At 45.9% G+C, this 19,469-nt stretch overlaps 1 protein-coding gene across 1 annotated transcript in view; it reads right to left on the reverse strand.

Annotated features, from left to right (window-relative positions):
- LOC132834811 (neuronal acetylcholine receptor subunit alpha-3-like) overlaps positions 1 to 9,022 on the reverse strand; it is a 28,740-nt gene extending 19,718 nt beyond the window's left edge. The window contains exons 1-3 of the mRNA XM_060853859.1: positions 8,936 to 9,022; positions 8,328 to 8,467; positions 8,184 to 8,228 (exon numbers count right to left, since the gene is read on the reverse strand). Coding sequence (XP_060709842.1) covers positions 8,184 to 8,228; positions 8,328 to 8,467; positions 8,936 to 8,996 — 246 coding nt within the window. The 5' untranslated portion in view covers positions 8,997 to 9,022. The remainder of the gene's footprint in view (positions 1 to 8,183; positions 8,229 to 8,327; positions 8,468 to 8,935) is intronic.
- Between the last annotated feature and the right edge of the window lie 10,447 nt (positions 9,023 to 19,469).

Genomic DNA, 19,469 nt, shown 5'->3' on the forward strand with positions numbered 1-19,469 from the left:
AATGTCTATCACGAGGGGACGTAATTTTAAGGTAATTCAAGGAAGGTTTAGGGGAGACGTCAGAAGTAGGTTCTTTACACAGAGAGTGGTGGGTGTGTGGAATGTACTGCTCGCAGTGGTAGTAGAGTCAGATACATTAGGACATTTAGGCAACTTTTGGATAGGCACATGAAGTTTAGTACAATGAAGGGTATGTAAGTTAGTGTGATCTTACAGTAGAGTAAAAGACCGACACAACATCCAAGGCCAAACGGCCTGTACTATGCTGTACTGTTCTATGTTCTATATTTAGCATTTATTACATAGAACATCGAACATAACAGTGCAGTACAGGCCCTGCAGCCCTCAATGTTGCACCAACCTGTGAAACCAATCTGAAACCCATCTAACCTACATTATTCCATTCTCGTCCATATGCCTATCCAATGACTATTTAAATGCCCTTAAAGTTGGCGAGTCTCCTACTGTTGCAGGCAGTGCGTTCCACACCCCTTCTGCTCTCTGAGTAAAGAAATTAACTCTGATATTTGTCCCTTATCTATCACCTTCAATATAAAACTATGCCCCCTCATGCTAACCATCACTATACAAGAAAAAGGTCTCTCACTGTCCACCCTATCTAACCCTCTGATTATCTTATATGTCTTAATTAAATCACCTCTCAACCTTCTTCTCTCCAAAGAAATAGTATCAAGTCCCTCAGCCTTTCCTCATAAGATCTTCCCTCCATACCAGCACCCTTTCCAAAGCTTCTACATCCTTCTGGTGGTGACCAGAACTGTACGCAATATTCCAAGTGTGGCCACACCAGAGTTTTGTACAGCTGCAGCATGACCTCAGGGTTCTGAAATGCAATCCCTCTACCAATAAAAGCTAACACACCGTAAGCCTTCTTAACAAACCTACGAATCTAGGTGGCAACTTTCAGAAATCTATATACATGGACACCAAGATCTCTCTGCTCATCCACACTACCAGGAATCTTACCATTAGCCCAGTACTCTTTATTCCTGTTACTCTTTCCAAAGTGAATCACCTCACACACTTTTCCACATTAAACTCCATTTGCCACCTCTCAGCCCAGCTCTGCAGCTTATCTATATTTCCCTGTAACCTACAACATCCTTCTGCACTATCTGACCTTAGTTCATCCACATATGTACTAACCTATCCTTCTACACCCTCATCCAGGTCATTTATAAAAATGACAAACAGAAGTGACCCCAAAACAAATCCTTGCGGTACACCACTAGTAACTGAACTCCAGGATGAATATTTCCCACCAACCACCACCCTCTGTCTTTTTCAGCCAGCCAATTATTGATCCAAATCACTAAGTCACCCTCAATCCCATACCTCCATACTTTGTGCATTAGCCTACCGTGGGGAACCTTATCAAACGCCTTACTGAAACCCATATACATCACATCAACCGCCTGTTTGGTCACCTTCTCAAAGAACTCAAGAAGGTTTGTGAGGCACGACCTACCCTTCACAAAACCGTGTTGACTATCCCTAATTAAATTATTCCTTTCTAGATTATTATAAATCTTATCTCTTACAACCTTTTCCAACACTTTATCCACACCTAAAGTAAGGCTCACTGGTCTATAATTACCAGGGTTGTCTCTACTCCTCTTCTTGAACAAGGGAACAACATTTGCTATCCTCCAGTCTTCTGGCACTATTCCTGTTGACAGTGATGATATTAAGATCAAAGCCAAAGGCTTGGCAATCTCCTCCCTGGCTTTGCAGAGAATCCTAGGATAAATCCCATCCAGCCCAGGGGACTTAGCTATTTTCACACTTTCCAGAATTGCTAACACCTCCTCCTTGTGAACCTCCATCCCATCTGGCCTAGTAGCCTGCACCTCAGTATTCTCCTCACCAACATTGTCTTTTTCTCGAGTGAATACTGATGAAAAATATTCATTTAGCACTTGCCCTATCTCCTCTGACTCCACACACAACTTCCCACTACTGTGGATTCCTATGGGAAACCATAGTTGTCTCATTGAAAATAGTCATTTCCAGAAACAGAGTCTTAATCTTCTCCTACGTGTACATTAAATGCCCATCCTTCACATGTAAGTTGATCTTGTTTTTAATGATCTGTATGTGGGTCCTGGTAACAGCAGAATGGCCTCCTTTCCCACTCACTGCTTCCCTGATAATACTGTGATGGATCCACCTCTGTGAGCTGTTATGGTGGTGTTATCTAAGTGGTGGTTAGATGGGAATTCAGGAGTATTAACCCAGTAGACATGATGGATCAGGAATTATAGTCAGTTCAGAGGGGACCCTGGAGGTTTTAGTGCTCAATAAAGTTTTTGTTTAATCCCTCATGGAATGTGCCACTGGCTGAGCCAGCATTTATTACCCATTCCTAGTTCCTAGTGAGCTACCATCATGAACCACTGCAGTTCATGTGCTGGAGGTTTAACTACAAATGCCCTTAGAGAGGGAAATTCCTAGGATTCTTACCCTGCGACAGTCCATTGTTTGGTGGTTTTCTGCACTGTGTCATGTAAATGGTACACACCGCTGCTACTGAGTGTCGGAGGTGGAGTGAGCAGATGTTGAAGATGGTGTATGGGGTACTTTTAAGGTGAGAAGGGAAAGATTCAAAAGTGTGACTTGGGCAACTTGTTCACACAGAGGGTGGTGTGTGTATGGAATGAGCTGCCAGAGGATGTGGTAGAGGTTGGTACAATTAACATCTAAAAGGCATTTGGATAGGTACAAGAATAAATGCATGCAAATGGGACTTGTTCAGTCCAGAAAACCTGGTCGGCATGGATGAGTTGGGCTGAAGGGCCTGTTTCCATGCTGCGTGTCTCTACTGATCTAGGAACAGTGATATTGGAGATGTGCGATTTATTCAGCCTAAGTTTGGACATTGTCCAGGTCTTGCTACACTTGGACATGGACTGCTTCAGCATCTGACATGTTGTGAATGGTGCTGAATATTGTGCTATCATTGTCAAACATCCGCACTCTGATCTTATGCTGGAGGGAAGGTCATTGGTGAAGAAGCTGAAGATAGCTAGGCTGGGACAGTACCCTAGGGAACTCTTGTAGAGATGTCCTGGAGCTTAGATGACTGACCTCCAACAACCATAACCATCTTCCTTTGTGTCAAGCATGACATCAACATCTGATATTGACTGATTCCAGTTCTGCAAGGGTTCCTTGATGCTATACTCAGTCAGATGCAGCCTTGATATCAAAGGCTGTCACTCGCACCTGACCTCTGGAATTTAGCTCTTTGTCCAGATTTGAACCAAGGCTATAATGAGGTTTAGGAACTGATGGAGCCCAAAGTGAGCATCAGTGAGCAGGTTATGCAAGTGGGTGCTGCTTGGATAGCATTGTTGATGACATTTCCCATCACTTTATTGATGATTGAGAGAAGACGGTAATTGGGGTGGTAATTGACCAATTTGGATATGTCCTGCCTTTTGTGTACAGGACAACTTTCCACATTGTCATGAAGATGTCAACATTGTAGCTGTACTGGATCAGCTTGCCTTGGGGAGCAGCAAGTTCTGGAGTGCAGGTCTTCAGTCCTATTCTTGGAATGTTGCAAAATCCATAGCCCTTGTACACTCCAGTGCCTCTAACTGTTGATATCATGTAGATTAGTCAAATTTGCTGAAGATGATGCAGTTAAAGTCACTGTCAGATCAGCTTTGATGTGATTGAATGGTGGAGCAAACCCAAATGGCCTCTTCCTGTTCCTATCTTGACCACATGAGCCTCTCAGTGGTAGAGGTAATTGGATTTAGAAGATGCTGTCAAATACATCACAATCAATCTCCATTGTGAAAAAGAGCATATCAAGGTTGGGCTATAGGGAGAGGCTGAATAGGCTGGGGCTTTGTCCCCTGGAGCATCAGAGGTTGAAATTCTAAACCTTATGGATGTTTATAAAATCATGAGGGATATGGATAGGTCTCCTTCCTAGGAATGTGGGTGGGCGGGGGGAGGGGGGGTGGTGGTTGGGGGGGAGCATAGGTGTAGGGTGAGAGGGGAAAGATTTGAAAAGGACCTGAGTGGTAACATTTTCATGCAGGAGGTTGTGCATAATAGAACAAGCTGCCAGAAGTGGTGGAGGCTGGTAGAATTATGACATTTAAAAGGCATCTGGATGGGTATATGAATAGGAAAGATTTAGAGGGATATGAGTCAAATGTTGGCAAATGGTACTAGCTGGTTGGTATGGACAAGTTGGTCTGTTTCCACACTATATGACTCGAAACATAAGTTTTGTTTCTCTCTCCACAGATGTTGCTAGACCTGCTGAGTTCTTCCAGCATTTTCTGTTTTTATTTCAAAACTTTACTTTTATTAGATTCTATCTCATCTCATCTACCATGTTCTCCCTAATATTCTTTCCCTTCTGTGCTTTTCTCTCATGTTGGTTGGGCATGGTACAATGACGTTGCTGATTTTACTTGGTTGCAAATACAAACTTCATTCAGTCTAGATGACACTTGTTAGATCTCAGCTGGAGTTTGTGTACTGTTGTGAGTGCCACATTACAGCAAAGGTGTAAATGCATTAGTGACAGTGATTTCCAAGCATGATCCCAGGAATGTGAAACTACAGTTATGAGGATAGATTGAAAAGGTAGGGACTGTTCTCCTTGGATAGAGAGCAGCTAAGAAATTTGATAAGGTTTCTAAAATCATGAGCAGGCTGCATACTGTAGGGAGAAGCTATTCCTCCTGGTAAAAGGAAAAAGAATGAGCGGGCATAATTTAAAGTGATGCGCAAATGAAGCAAGGGTAATGTGAGAAAAACTATTTCACCCAGCAAGTCGTTAAGGTCTGGAATGGAATGCACTGCCTGGAAATGTGGAAGAGGTACGTTCAATTGAGGCATTCAAGAGGGCATTGATAGTTACCGAGGTAGATAACTTATGGGGAGGCAATGGTCTAGTGATAGATGATTAATCCATGCAGAGCTGAAAATGTGTTGCTGGAAAAGCGCAGCAGGTCAGGCAGCATCCAAGGAACAGGAGATTCGACGTTTCGGGCATAAGCCCTTCTTGAGGAATGAGGAAAGTGTGTCCAGCAGGCTAAGATAAAAGGTAGGGAGGAGGGACTTGGGGGAGGGATGTTGGAGATGCGATAGGTGGAAGGAGGTTGAGGTGAGGGTGATAGGCTGGAGTGGGGTGGGGGCGGAGAGGTCAGGAAGAAGATTGCAGGTTAGGAGGGCGGTGCTGAGTTCGAGGGATTTGACTGAGACAAGGTGGGGGGAGGGGAAATGAGGAAACTGGAGAAATCTGAGTTCATCCCTTGTGGCTGGAGGGTTCCTAGGCAGAAAGTGAGGCGCTCCTCCTCCAACCGTCGTGTTGTCATGGTCTGGCGATGGAGGAGTCCAAGGACCTGCATGTCCTTGGTGGAGTGGGAGGGGGAGTTGAAGTGTTGAGCCACAGGGTGGTTGGGTTGGTTGGTCCGGGTGTCGCAGAGGTGTTCTCTGAAACATTCCGCAAGTAGGCGGCCTGTCTCCCCAATATAGAGGAGGCCACATCGGGTGCAGCGGATGCAATAGATGATGTGCGTGGAGGTGCAGGTGAATTTGTGGCGGATATGGAAGGATCCCTTGGGGCCTTGGAGAGAAGTAAGGAAGGAGGTGTGGGCGCAAGTTTTGCATTTCTTGCGGTTGCAGGGGAAGGTGCCGGGAGTTGAGGTTGGGTTGGTGGGGGGTTTGGACCTGACGAGGGAGTCACGGAGGGAGTGGTCTTTTCGGAACGCTGATAGGGGAGGGGAGGAAAATATATCCCTGGTGGTGGGGTCCGTTTGGAGGTGGGGGAAATGACGGCGGATGATACGCTGTATATGGAGGTTGGTAGGGTGGTAGGTGAGAACCAGTGGGGTTCTGTCCTGGTGGCAGTTGGAGGAGCAGGGCTCAAGGGTGGAGGAGCAGGAAGTAGAAGAGATGCGGTGGAGGGCATCGTCGATCACGTCTGGGGGGAAATTGCGGTCTTTGAAGAAGGATGCCATCTGGGTTGTACGGTATTGGAACTGGTACTCCATATACAGCGTATCATCCGCCGTCATTTCCACCACCTCCAAACGGACCCCACCACCAGGGATATATTTCCCTCCCCTCCCCTATCAGTGTTCTGAAAAGACCACTCCCTTCGTGACTCCCTCGTCAGGTCCACACCCCCCACCAACCCAACCTCCACTCCCGGCACCTTCCCTGCAACCGCAAGAAATGCAAAACTTGCGCCCATACCTCCTCCCTTACCTCTCTCCAAGGCCCCAAGGGATCCTTCCATATCCGCCATAAATTCACCTGCACCTCCACACACATCATCTATTGTGTCCGCTGCACCCTCTATATTGCGGAGACAGGCTGCCTACTTGTGGAACGTTTCAGAGAACACCTCTGGGACGCCCGGACCAACCAACCCAACCACCCCGTGGCTCAACACTTCAACTCCCCCTTCCACTCCACCAAGGACATGCAGGTCCTTGGACTCCTCCATCGCCAGACCATAACAACACGACGGTTGGAGGAAGACCGCCTCATCTTCCGCCTAGGAACCCTCCAACCACAAGGGTTGAACTCAGATTTCTCCAGTTTCCTCATTTCCCCTCCCCCCACCTTGTCTCAGTCGATTCCCTCGAACTCAGTACCGCCTTCCTAACCTGCAATCTTCTTCCTGACCTCTCCGCCCCCACCCTACTCTGGCCTATCACCCTCACCTTGACCTCCTTCCACCTATCACATCTCCATCGCCCTTCCCCCAAGTCCCTCCTCCCTACCTTTTATCTTAGCCTGCTGGACACACTTTCTTCATTCCTGATGAAGGGCTTATGCCCGAAACGTCGAATTTCCTGTTCCTTGGATGCTGCCTGACCTGCTGCGCTTTTCCAGCAACACATTTTCAGTTCTAACCTCATTGTAGCAGATGATGAAATTTGAATTCAATAACAATCTGGAATTACGAGTATAATGATGACCATAAACTGTTAATGATTGTTGTAAAAACCCAGCTGGTTCACTAATGTCCTTTAGGGAGGGAAATCTGTCACCCTTACCTAGTCTGGCCAACATGTCACTCCAGATCCTCAACAATGTGGTTAATTCTCAACTACCCACTGGGCAATAAATGCTGGTCTAGCCAGCAACACCCACATCCCATGAATGAATTTTTAAAAAAGGTAGGAATGGCCAGATGTGAGGAGAAGGTATTAGGTGCAGGCATGATGGGAAGAATGGCCTCTTTCTCAAAGTAACAATTCTGTGATTCACCAGTCACATGTAGTACTCCAGGCCCTGCACATGTGGCAGGCTGTGGGACCTACTTCCCCACGTGTGGAAGGCTGTGGTACCCCTCCCCCACATGTGGAAGGCCGTGGTACCCCTCCCCCGCACATGTGGAAGGCTGTGGTACACCTCCCCCACACGTGGAAGGCTGTGGTACCCCTCCCCCACACGTGTGGAAGGCTGTGGTACCCCTCCCCCACATGTGGAAGGCTGTGGTACCCCTCCCCCACACGTGAAAGGCTGTGGTACCTCTCCCCCACATGTGGAAGGCTGTGGGATCCCCTCCCCTACACATGGAAGGCTGTGATACCCCTCCCCCACATGTGGAAGGCTGTGGGATCCCCTCCCCCACACGTGAAAGGATGTAGTACCCCTCCCCCACATGTGGAAGGCCGTGGTACCCCTCCCTCACATGTGGAAGGCCGTGGTACCCCTCCCCCGCACGTGTGGAAGGCTGTGGTACCCCTCCCTCACACGTGGAAGGCTGTGGTACCCCTCCCCCACATGTGGAAGGCTGTGGTACCCCTCCCCCACATGTGGAAGGCCGTGGTACCCCTCCCCCGCATGTGTGGAAGGCTGTGGTACCCCTCCCCCACATGTGGAAGGCTGTGGTACCCCTCCCCCGCACGTGGAAGGCCGTGGTACCCCTCCCCCGCATGTGGAAGGCTGTGGTGCCCCTCCCCCACATGTGGAAGGGCATGGGACCAAACTCCCACCTCCCTCCCCCCCTCCCCATATGTGGTACCAGATGCCAGTGTTGGCCCAACTGTGATAATCCAAGCGACCAACCCAATACTGAGCAGGACCCCCCTCCCAGCTCCTGGAATACAATCAGGTCACCACAGCACCCTGGGGTGCAAATCAGTCTTGTTGGGAATTAACGATAGGACACTCACATGCTTCAGCCACAAGTTGGTCTCCATAATTTGATTGATCTCGTCCTGTGGAGGGAAAGAATGAGTTGTTACAGGGTTAAATGCACAGCCAGACAAGTCAGCACACAGCCTGGGGCCAGGCAGTAAGAGAGCACTATACTGTACCACTTTGATCAGCTGGGACAGAGACACCTCGAACTGCACTACCACTGGCCTGGACACATTCTCCACCGGCCTAACGTACCGACTGTAATTAGCGAATAGCTTGGCAAGTAGCTTCCTCTCTCCTTCAGTGGACAGGGCAGCTTTGTTTTTACAGAAGAAATCAACAGGGTTGTTGGAGGGGGATGGGTGGACAGAGGGAGGAGGAGATGATGGTGTAGGGAGGGAGAGAGAGAGAGAAAACAGCTTCTATTACTTTGACAAGTCTTCAGGTTTCCAACAGTGAGCACTGCTCCACTCTCCCACCCACCCTCCCATCCAAACTCCTTTGTTTACTGTAACAGAGCAGATAAAACATTTAAAAACAACATTTCACTTATAAAAAAACAAGTGAGCTGAAAAAATAAACAGGAGTTGAAACTGGAGGTGACTGGAGCTGACCGGATGATGATGTCCGCCCAATTTTGCAAGCCCCACATGCAAGGAGGGTTTATATTTCACCAGAAACAAACTGATGATGCACAGGGAGCAAGGACTGGCACATGAAGCCAGCCTGATGTGGGTACCATACCCCCACCCGCCCAGCAGCAGATGTGATTTGCTAAGCTTACCTCCAAGGAACAAAAGGAAGACAGAGCCGGACAGTGGCCGAGTGCCGACTCTGAGACCCATTGAACCGAGTGGGTGGGCTGGGAAGTGAGCTGAAAGCACAGCGGCTGGAACGGGCAGAGCGCAGGCAAGTGGCTCTCCAGCAGCGACTGAATCAGCAGACGGAGCTGACTGTCTCAAGGGGAAAACGCTGAGAGAGACTCAACCCCTGCCAGGCTCGCCTCACACGCAAGTCAAGGCTCTTGTCTCTATCCCAGACACACAGCTCCTTCCTGAATTCCACACGCTCCCTCTTTCTCACACTCACACCACAGGAACTCTCACAGTTTCACATACTCCTCTCACAGCCACACTCACTTCACACTCTCACACTCATTTTCACACACACTCAATCCATAAACTTTCACACACACTCTCACACTCTCTTCACACACTCCACACACTTTCACACGCACACACACTTTCTCACACACTCTCTTCACACACTCCACACACTTTCACACGCACACACTTTCACACACACTCTCACACTCTCTTCACACACTCACTCCACACACTTTCACGCGCACACACCTTCACACACTCTTTCACACTCTCTTCACACACTCACTCCACACACTTTCACGCACACACACACTTTCACACACACTCTCACACTCTCTTCACACACTCACTCCACACACTTTTGTGCGCACACATACTTTCACACACTCTCTCACTCTCTTCACACACTCACTCCACACACTTTCGCGCACACACACACACTTTCACACACACTCTCACACTCTCTTCACACACTCACTCCACACACTTTTGTGCGCACACACACTTTCACACTCTCACACTCACTGACACTCTCGCACTTACTTTGACATACCCCCTCTCACACTTTCACATAATCCCTCACTCACTTTCAGCCTCTCGCACTCACTTTCACATACTGTCACACTCACTTCACACACTCTCTCATACTTACTTTGACATACCCCCTCACACACTTCATAACTTTCTCACACGCTCATTTCACACTCTCTGATACTCCATGTGCTCACATTTTACAGACCCACACTTCTCACACACTTCACATACTGTCTCACACTCACACGTAATTCAGGCGCACTACCTTTGTCCCATACTCCCAACACTTCCTAAACTATCTTTCTGAAATTCACACCTGCAGACTGTGCTACAATAATACTACAGCATTATTAAACCTCAGGAAATGAGAAAATTACATTCCTCAACGGTGTCTGTAAACTCCATTGCTGTGGATTAATATTAAACACTGAACTTGAATATATTGTTACACTAGCGAGGAGAGGGTCCTGTAATGAAGGATCAAACCCAGCAACACTGGAAAGCTCTTAATTAGACAATGTTTATAATTTGGAAGTTCTTTCAGGAAGAGGGAACCCAAATGAAATGTGGTTTATTGATCTGTCTGAATGATTTAAAAATAGACTTCCCAATTAAATTTTGAAGGAATTGCTGAAGAAAATTGTTAAGATTGTGAAGAAATAACAAAAACGTCTTTTAAATATGGTCTCTTGCTCTATTTGCCAGAGGTCAGCAGTTTGTTATTGAGTTATGGGTACAGCATTTCCTTTAATGTTTGATAGTCACCCTATTAAAGGTCCTAAATTGAACAAATTAGATTTAAAACTGCATGTCATTTCCATCATTCAGTTTAATATCGAAAAGTAGATGTCTGTTGAGGTTACTTCTGCTAGTTTGGATGATTGTTATTTTATAATGAGGGCAGCATGGTTTCAGCTTGTGCCAGTGTTGGTTCTGGCTCAGAGGGTGTTGCTCCTTTCTCTGAATCAGAAGGTTATTTGTTCAAATCATATGCCAGAAATTGAGCCATGATCTGGTTACCACTTCAGTGCAAAGCCAAGGAACAACTGCAGGGGATGACCTCTTGTGTAAAATATAGTTCGGCAGGGGATGGGAACCGGAGCTACGAACCAGAGGACGGGGAAGCTGATGAACAGGCAGACACAGCGTGCAGAGAGTCTGTGAGGAAGGATAGCAGTTTGATAGGGCAAAATTGCAGTCAGTGTGATGGGTTGCAACGTGTCTGTTTTAACGCAATAAATGGAAGGAATAAGGGTGATGAATTCAGAGCATGGATCAGTACTTGGAGCAATGATGTTGTGGCCATTACGAAGACATGGATATCACAGGGACAGGAATGGTTGTTGGATGTTCCAGGGTTTCAATATTTCAAAAGGAATTGGGATGGAGGTAAAAGAGGTGAGGGAGTGGCATTGCTCATCGGGGATAGATCACAAGGAAGGGATTTTCTCAAGGAGAGTTTGTCCACTGAGTCAGTATGGGTGGAAGTCAGAAACAGGAATGGAGCAGTTACTTTACTAGGAGTTTTCTACAGACCCCCCCCCCCCCCCCCCCCCCAATAGCAACAGAGACACTGAGGAGCAGATTGGGAGGCAGATTTTGGAAAGGTGCGGAAGTAACAGCGTTGTTGTCAAGGGTGACTTTAACTTCCCTAATATTGTTTGGACCCTCCTTTGTGCAAATAGTTTGGATGGAGAAGATTTTGTCAGGTCTGTCCAGAAAGGATCCCTGACTCAATATGTGGATAAGCCAACTAGAGTGGACATTATATTGGATTTGGTGCTTGGCAACGAACCAGGTCAGGTGTCAGATCTCTCAATGGGAGAGCATTTCGATGTTAGTGATCACAACTTCCTGACCTTTAATATGGTCATGGAGAGGGATAGGAGCAGATGGTATGGGAAAATCACTTAATCAAGGGAGGGGAAATTACAATGCTATTGACAGGAACTGCGGAGTATAAATTGGGAATAGATATTCTCTGGAAATATACGACAGAAATGAAGGCTGTTTAGGGGGCACTTGCTGCAAGTGCTGGATAGGTTTGTCACACTGAGGCAAGGACTGGATGGTAGAATGAAGGAACCTTGGGTGACAAGTCATGTGGAACACCTAGTGAAGAGGATGAAAGAAGCTTAATTAAGGTTGAGGAAACAAGGATAAGATAGGGTTACAAGGTAGCCAGGAAGGAACTGAAGAATGGACTTAGGAGAGCTAGAAGGGGGCATAAAAAAGCTTTGGTAGTAGGATCAAGGAAAATGCCAGGGCATTCTATACGTAGGTGAGGAACAAGAGGATGACCAGAATGAGGGTAGGGCTGATCAGGGATAGTGGAGAGAACTTGTGCCAGAAGTCGGAGGAGGTAGCGGAGGTCCTTAAGGAATGCTGTGCTTCAGTATTCACTGCAGAGAGGGAACTTGTCATTTGTGAGGACAGTATGAGACAGGCTGATATGCTCAAGCATCACACAGGTTGATGTTAAGAAGGAGGATGTGCTGCAAATATTGAAAAACATACGGATAGATAAGTCCTCTGGGCCAAATGGGATATACTACAGGAGACAAAGGAAGAAATTGCAGTGCCTTTTGAGATGATCTTTGCGTCCTCACTGTCCACTGGACTAGTACGCGATGATTGAAGGTGACAAATGTTATTCCTTTGTTCAAAAAAGGGAATAGGGATAACCCTGGGAATTACAGACCAACTAGTCTTGTGTCAGTGGTGGGCAAATTATTGGAGAGGATTCTGAGAGGCAGGATTTATGATTATTTGGAAAAGCATACTAGAGATAGATTAGGGATAGTCAGCATGGCTTTGTGAGGGGCAGGTCATGCATCATAAGTCTTATGGAATTCCTTGAGGATGTGACAAAACATCTTGATGAAGGTAGAGCAGTGGTGGATGTGGTGTATATGGATTTTAGCAAGGAGATTGGTAAGGTTCCCCATGGTAGGCTCATTCAGAAAGCAAAGAGGCATGGGAATACAGGGAAATCTGGCTGTCTGGATGCAGAATTGGCTGGCCCATGAAAGACAGAGGGTGGTGGTAGATGGAAAGTATTCTGCCTGGAGCTCAATGACCAGTGGTGTTCTGCAGACAGCTGTTCTAGGACCTCTGTGATTTCTATAAATGACTTGGATGAGGGAGTGGAAGGATGGGTTGGTAAGTTTACTGATGATGTGAAGGTTGATGGAATTATGGATAGTGTGAAGGGCTGTTGTAGGTTGCAACAGGACATTGACAAGATGCAGAGGTGGGCTGAGAAGTGGCAGATGGAGTTCAACCTGAAAAAGTGTGAAGTCATCCACTTTGGAAGGTCAAATTTAGATTAGATTAGATTACTTACAGTGTGGAAACAGGCCCTTCAGCCCAACAAGTCCACACCGACCCGCCGAAGCGCAACCCACCCATACCCCTACATTACCCCTTTACCTAACACTACAGGCAATTTGTCCTGGCCAATTCACCTAACCTGCACATCTTTGGACTGTGGGAGGAAACCGGAGCACCCGGAGGAAACCCACGCAGACACGGGGAGAACGTGCAAACTCCACACAGTCAGTTGCCTGAGTCGGGAATTGAACCCGGGTCTCCAGCGCTGTGAGGCAGCAGTGCTAACCACTGTGCCACCGTGCCGCCCGAAATTTGAATGGGTTAAATGCAGAATTCTCGGCAGTGTGAAGGAACAGAGGCATCTTGGTGTCCATGTCTATAGCTCCCTCAAAGTTGCCACCCAAGTTGATAGGATTGTTAAAAAGGCATATGGTGTGTTGGCTTTCATTAGCAGAGGGACTGAGTTTAAGAGCCGCAAGCCAAAGCTCTATAAGGCCCTAGTTAGACCATACTTGGAATATTATGTTCAGTTCCTGTTGTCTCATTATAGGAAGGATGTAAAAGCTTTACAGAGGGTGCAGAGGAGATTTACCAGGATTCTGCCTGAATTGGAGGGCATGTCTTACAGAGAAAGGTTGAGGGAGCTGGGGCTTTTCTCATTGGAGTGAAGAAGGATGAGAGGTGACTTGATAGAGATGTACAAAATAATGAAAGGCATAGAGTGGATAGCCAGAGACTTTTTCCCAGGGCAGAAATGGCTATCATGAGGGGGCATAATTTTAAGATGATTGGAGGAAGGTATAGGGGAGATGTCAGAGGTAGGTTCTTTACCAGAGAGTGGTGGGTGCGTGGAATGCATTGCCAGCAATGGTAATAGGGTCATTAGGGACATTTAAGTGATTCTTGGATAGGCACATGGATAACAGTAAAATGAAGGGTATGTAGGTTAGTTTGATCTTAGAGTAGGATGAAAGGTCAGTATAATGTCGAGGGCTGAAGGGCCTGTACTGTTCTATGTTCTATATCAAGCCATGGCCCTTCTCCCATGACACAAAAGATACCAGGACACTATTCCAAGAAGAACTAGGGAGTTCTCTCTGGGGCAGTAAAAATTCCTCAGCCAATGGCAATCATTTGGTAAGTTATTTAATTACTTTTCACTGCACATGCACTGGCCACATGGTTTTAAAAGTTATGATCTTGATAGTTGTCCAGAAATATTTATTTGTTTGTAAGAAATCTCAAAAGGTATCCTGCATAAAGACAGGTCATTTCTTGCTTCATGCAAATTACATTATTCTGGCCTGCCAATACTTCTGCCAAATCATAGCACCATTTTATAAGGAAATGGACATACAATGTAGTCTTCTGCCGCTGAGACAGCTTGCTGTTGAACATTGAATTTCTTTAGAGACACACAGTCTAATACATTTATCACACATCCTGAGGTCAAATAAAGGCTGACATCTCTTAGATAAATCTTGTGGACAATGGAGGCAGGTTTTAATTTGATTTGATTTATTGATTTATCCTAAATACAATGATAAGCTTTGTTTTGTGATCAGTACAGGCAGATAACAGCAAGCAAGGACATACAGATTATAGTGCTTAGACAGAGCGAGGCTTACATGTTACAATTGCTCAGAAGCTGTGCAAAACAAGATCAATATTAGCAAGATCAACATTATTTGAAGTTAGAGAGTCAATTCATCAGTCTAATAACGGCAGGGAAGAAGCTGTTCTTGAATCTGTTGGTGCATGTGTTCAAGCTTCTGTACCTTCTGACTAACGGAAGGGGTTGGAAGAGGGCATTACCGGGGTGGGAGGGATCTCTGATGATGTTGGCAGCCTTTCCGTGGCAGCAAGAAGTGTAAGTGGAGTCCATGGGTGTGACATTAGCTTCCATGATGGTCTGGGCCATGCGTTAGCTGTAGAAGTTTCTTTGGATGTTTTCCAACCAATCAGCACCCTTTCCTCAAGTGGTATAACTTGTTGTTCCCTCTGAAATTTGATATTCCTGCGTCTGTCCTGATGAGGGACAGATGCAAAGCTTCATTCACATATTTCCTTTTGCAGCAATGCTCAAGTGTCTCTGGCTTGATCACTTCAGCTATGGCACAGACGGATGCACTCTTGTTTCCGAGTCAGAAGCTCATGATTTCAAATTGAAGACTTGAGTATACAATTTAGGCTGAGACTTTCAGTGTATCAGGTGCAGTTTTTGAATGAGATGACAATCCACCCGCTGTCCTGGGTGCAAGCAAACTATTGCACAGTATAAGTTCTTCTGGCGACCTATCTAGCATTTATCCCTCAGCCAGCTTCTAAAGCAGATGACCTTATTGTTATTTTCAGTTCTAGTTCTGGGAACCTGCTACGTGCAAATTAGCTGCTGCCTTTCCCTACCTAAAAACAATGATTACATCTCAAAAGTACTTAACTGGCCATGAAGAGCTTTGGCATGTCCTTAAATTGTGAGAAGCATTATTTAAAGACAAGTCCTTTCTTTTTGACAGCCGCATGTAAATCAGCTCCAAGAAAATCCAGCAGAAATGATTGACATTCTCATTTTTAATGCCTCTGTTAAGTGTGTCTAGGAATTTTATGTGCAACAAGATATGATACCTGAAGTGTGACTGATGCATTTCAAGACTCATACATGATCAGATCTATCATGATGTGATTTTTTTTATGAGAAAGGGACATTACAGACATGCAATGCAGTATGTCATTCTGTGAAGGTATAGACTGTAACATCTAGTTAAGTAAACTGTGCATGAATTAATTCAAGGAGAAATAAGAGGTTGCAGACATTCAGACTCCACTATCCTGCATTTCCATCCAGTTATTTTGTTTATTTATACATTGAGAGACAGCGATGAGAACAGAATGGCTAGAAACACCAGTTTTTTATAAAATCTATTCTTTTTGTCTTAGATATATTTGTTTGAGAGAGTCCCCTTGTTCTGAACACATCTGTGAATCCAGCTGTGTAATTGATATCTGGTTTGGCTTGAATCTTCAGTTGCTCATGTCTAGACAAATAGCAATTAGTAATATTTAGCATGACATGTACTGCAAATTTTCTTTGACATTTGTGCATTAGTATACATCTGAGGTCTGAATCCACAAGGGCTGAATACAGTTACGTTTTGTATCTCATTTTTCCTAATGTTTAATGACATGATTTGACTAGGGAAAGTTTAAACTTATTAAGCCCAACAAAGTACCCAAAATGCAAACCACTGCTGGCTCAAATTAACTCTTCATAAGCAAATGTTACCTGCCAAAATTCACCAGTAGTTCAGAGTAAAAGAAATAAGGACCAAACAACATAATTTGATTTAATCAAATGACATAACCACTTTATATAGTTGTTTTAGATTTTGATTATGTCCAAGAGAATTTAATGATGCTTTAATGGAATAGACAATTTTTCAAACTATTTTCCAATCATTTTGTCCTGTCCTCTATCTAAGGCGCTGCATCCCTCAGGGGTACATATGGACAGTATATGCCCTTTCCCACCTAGCCAGAACATTATAAGACCATTGACTTATGGAATGCTTCATGTAAAAGCTTAATCCTGTTTTCACTGCCATCTCGCATATATTTCCAACTTCATCCACTTTCCTGGAGAGAAATTGGGACCAGGAATCATTTTCTCAGTTCAAGAGTACAGAGATATATTAAAATATTGTTCACCACAACACCATTGGAGAACATGCTCAGTGCTCAAACTGGGAATGGATGCTGTGATAATCTGGCTGATATTGTGGGTCTATTCAAGTCAGGATAGAGAGTTCTCCTTTTGTCCTGGTCAGATTTCCTTGCTTAACCAAAACCATCAAATGCCATAACTATTCATGTGCCAAGGAAACGGGAGGAACAGTGGCTCAGTGCTTGACACTGCTGCCTCACCTGGGTTCGATTTCAGCTTTAGGTGACTGACTGTGTGGAGTTGGCACAGCCTCCCCGTGTCTGCGTGGGCTTTCTCCGGGTGCTCCGGTTTCCTCCCACAGTCTAGAGATGTGCATGTTAGGGTGGATTGGCCACGCCCAATTGCCCATAGTATCCAGGGATATGTCGGTTAGGCAAATTAGCCATGGTAATTCCAGGGCTCTGGGATATGGTGGGATGCTGTTTGGGATGTAAGTGCAGACTTGATGGGCTGAAAGGCCTCTTACTGCATTGTAGGGATTCTATGAGGCAGCAAGTCATGAGTTTGAGATTCACTCCACAGTCATGAGGACAGAGTTCAGGCTGATACTTCTGGTGCATGTTGACTGAGTAGGAGAGGTGCTGGCTTTCAGTTAAGCTGTTTTACCAAGGCCTTGTCTACCTCCCTCAGGTGGATGGAAATGATCCTGTGGTGCCATTTCGAACAAGCCCAGGGAAATTGTCAGCAGTGCACAGATTAATGTAATTAAAAGGAAACAGATTGTCTGATCCTGATCTCATTGCCGTTCATTGGATCTTGCAATTTCCAAATCGGTTACATTATTCGCTATGTGACAACAGCGATTACACTTTGGAAGAACTTCAGTGGTTGTAAACGCTTTGATATATTCCTAGGCTGCGAAAGGCAATGTATAAAAGCCAGCTTTTTAAAAAAAAATACAGTGTTGCCAGTGAAAACTATTCATAGGATCCCTATAGTGTGGAAACAGGCATTGGCCCAACAAGTCCGCACTGACTCTCTGAAGAGTAACCCAGCCAGACCCATTCCCCTACGCTAATACTCTACATTTCCCCTGACTAATGCACCTAACCTACACACCCCTGAACACTATTCTATTCTAACTTGCAGTATATAAATTTCGGCCCTATTTGTCTGCGTGTGAACACTGCCCTTTTGAACAAAATATACAAAGTGCCCTGCAATTTGAAAGGACTGTGTGAATGTGGGAAATTAGGTGTACTTTCAGAAGCAAAAATTGGAGGCAAGGCCATAACAAACTTACAAATACCATCGACACAGTGCTACTTGTAGAATCAGAAAGAGTCCCAAACAATATTGTAGATCAAATAAATTCTAGATGTTTAATATATGATTTGAGTAAAAAATGAGGTCTGCAGATGCTGGAGATCACAGCTGCAAATGTGTTGCTGGTCAAAGCACAGCAGGTTAGGCAGCATCTCAGGAATAGAGAATTCGACGTTTCGAGCATAAGCCCTTCATCAGGAATAAGAGAGAGAGAGCCAAGCAGGCTGAGATAAAAGGTAGGGAGGAGGGACTAGGGGGAGGGGCGATGGAGATGGGATAGGTGGAAGGAGGTCAAGGTGAGGGTGATAGGCCGGAGTGGGGTGGGGGCGGAGAGGTCAGGAAGAGGATTGCAGGTTAGGAGGGCGGTGCTGAGTTGAGGGAACCGACTGAGACAAGGTGGGGGGAGGGGAAATGAGGAAGCTGGAGAAATCTGAATTCATACCTTGTGGTTGGAGGGTTCCCAGGCGGAAGATGAGGCGCTCCTCCTCCAGCCGTCGTGTAGTTGTGTTCTGCCGGTGGAGGAGTCCAAGGACCTGCATGTCCTCGGTGGAGTGGGAGGGGGAGTTAAAGTGTTGAGCCACGGGGTGATTGGGTTGGTTGGTTCGGGCGGCCCGAACCAACCAACCCAATCACCCCGTGGCTCAACACTTTAACTCCCCCTCCCACTCCACCGAGGACATGCAGGTCCTTGGACTCCTCCACCGGCAGAACACAACTACACGACGGCTGGAGGAGGAGCGCCTCATCTTCCGCCTGGGAACCCTCCAACCACAAGGTATGAATTCAGATTTCTCCAGCTTCCTCATTTCCCCTCCCCCCACCTTGTCTCAGTCGGTTCCCTCAACTCAGCACCGCCCTCCTAACCTGCAATCCTCTTCCTGACCTCTCCACCCCCACCCCACTCCGGCCTATCACCCTCACCTTGACCTCCTTCCACCTATCCCACCTCCATCGCCCCTCCCCCTAGTCCCTCCTCCCTACCTTTTATCTCAGCCTGCTTGGCTCTCTCTCTCTTATTCCTGATGAAGGGCTTATGCTCGAAACGTCGAATTCTCTATTCCTGAGATGCTGCCTAACCTGCTGTGCTTTGACCAGCAACACATTTGCAGCTAATATATGATTTGAGAATGATCACCAGACAGACAAAAAATGATGGCAGTCAGATGAAGTATGCTGGAACAAAGTAAAGTGAATTTTGAAGTGGATGGTGTCACATCGGGATACGTTTGTCTTTTTAAGGCAAATGATAACTGAAGGTAGCAGATGTGATGCAGGAGTTATTAGAAAGATGGTAATGGCCAGAATTAATGTTGTGAAGGTGAAGGATGCGTGAACAAGAAAACTGAAACAGGTTATGA

This window comes from Hemiscyllium ocellatum, chromosome 42, assembly GCF_020745735.1.
Source record: "Hemiscyllium ocellatum isolate sHemOce1 chromosome 42, sHemOce1.pat.X.cur, whole genome shotgun sequence".
Taxonomy (NCBI): Eukaryota; Metazoa; Chordata; class Chondrichthyes; order Orectolobiformes; family Hemiscylliidae; genus Hemiscyllium; species Hemiscyllium ocellatum.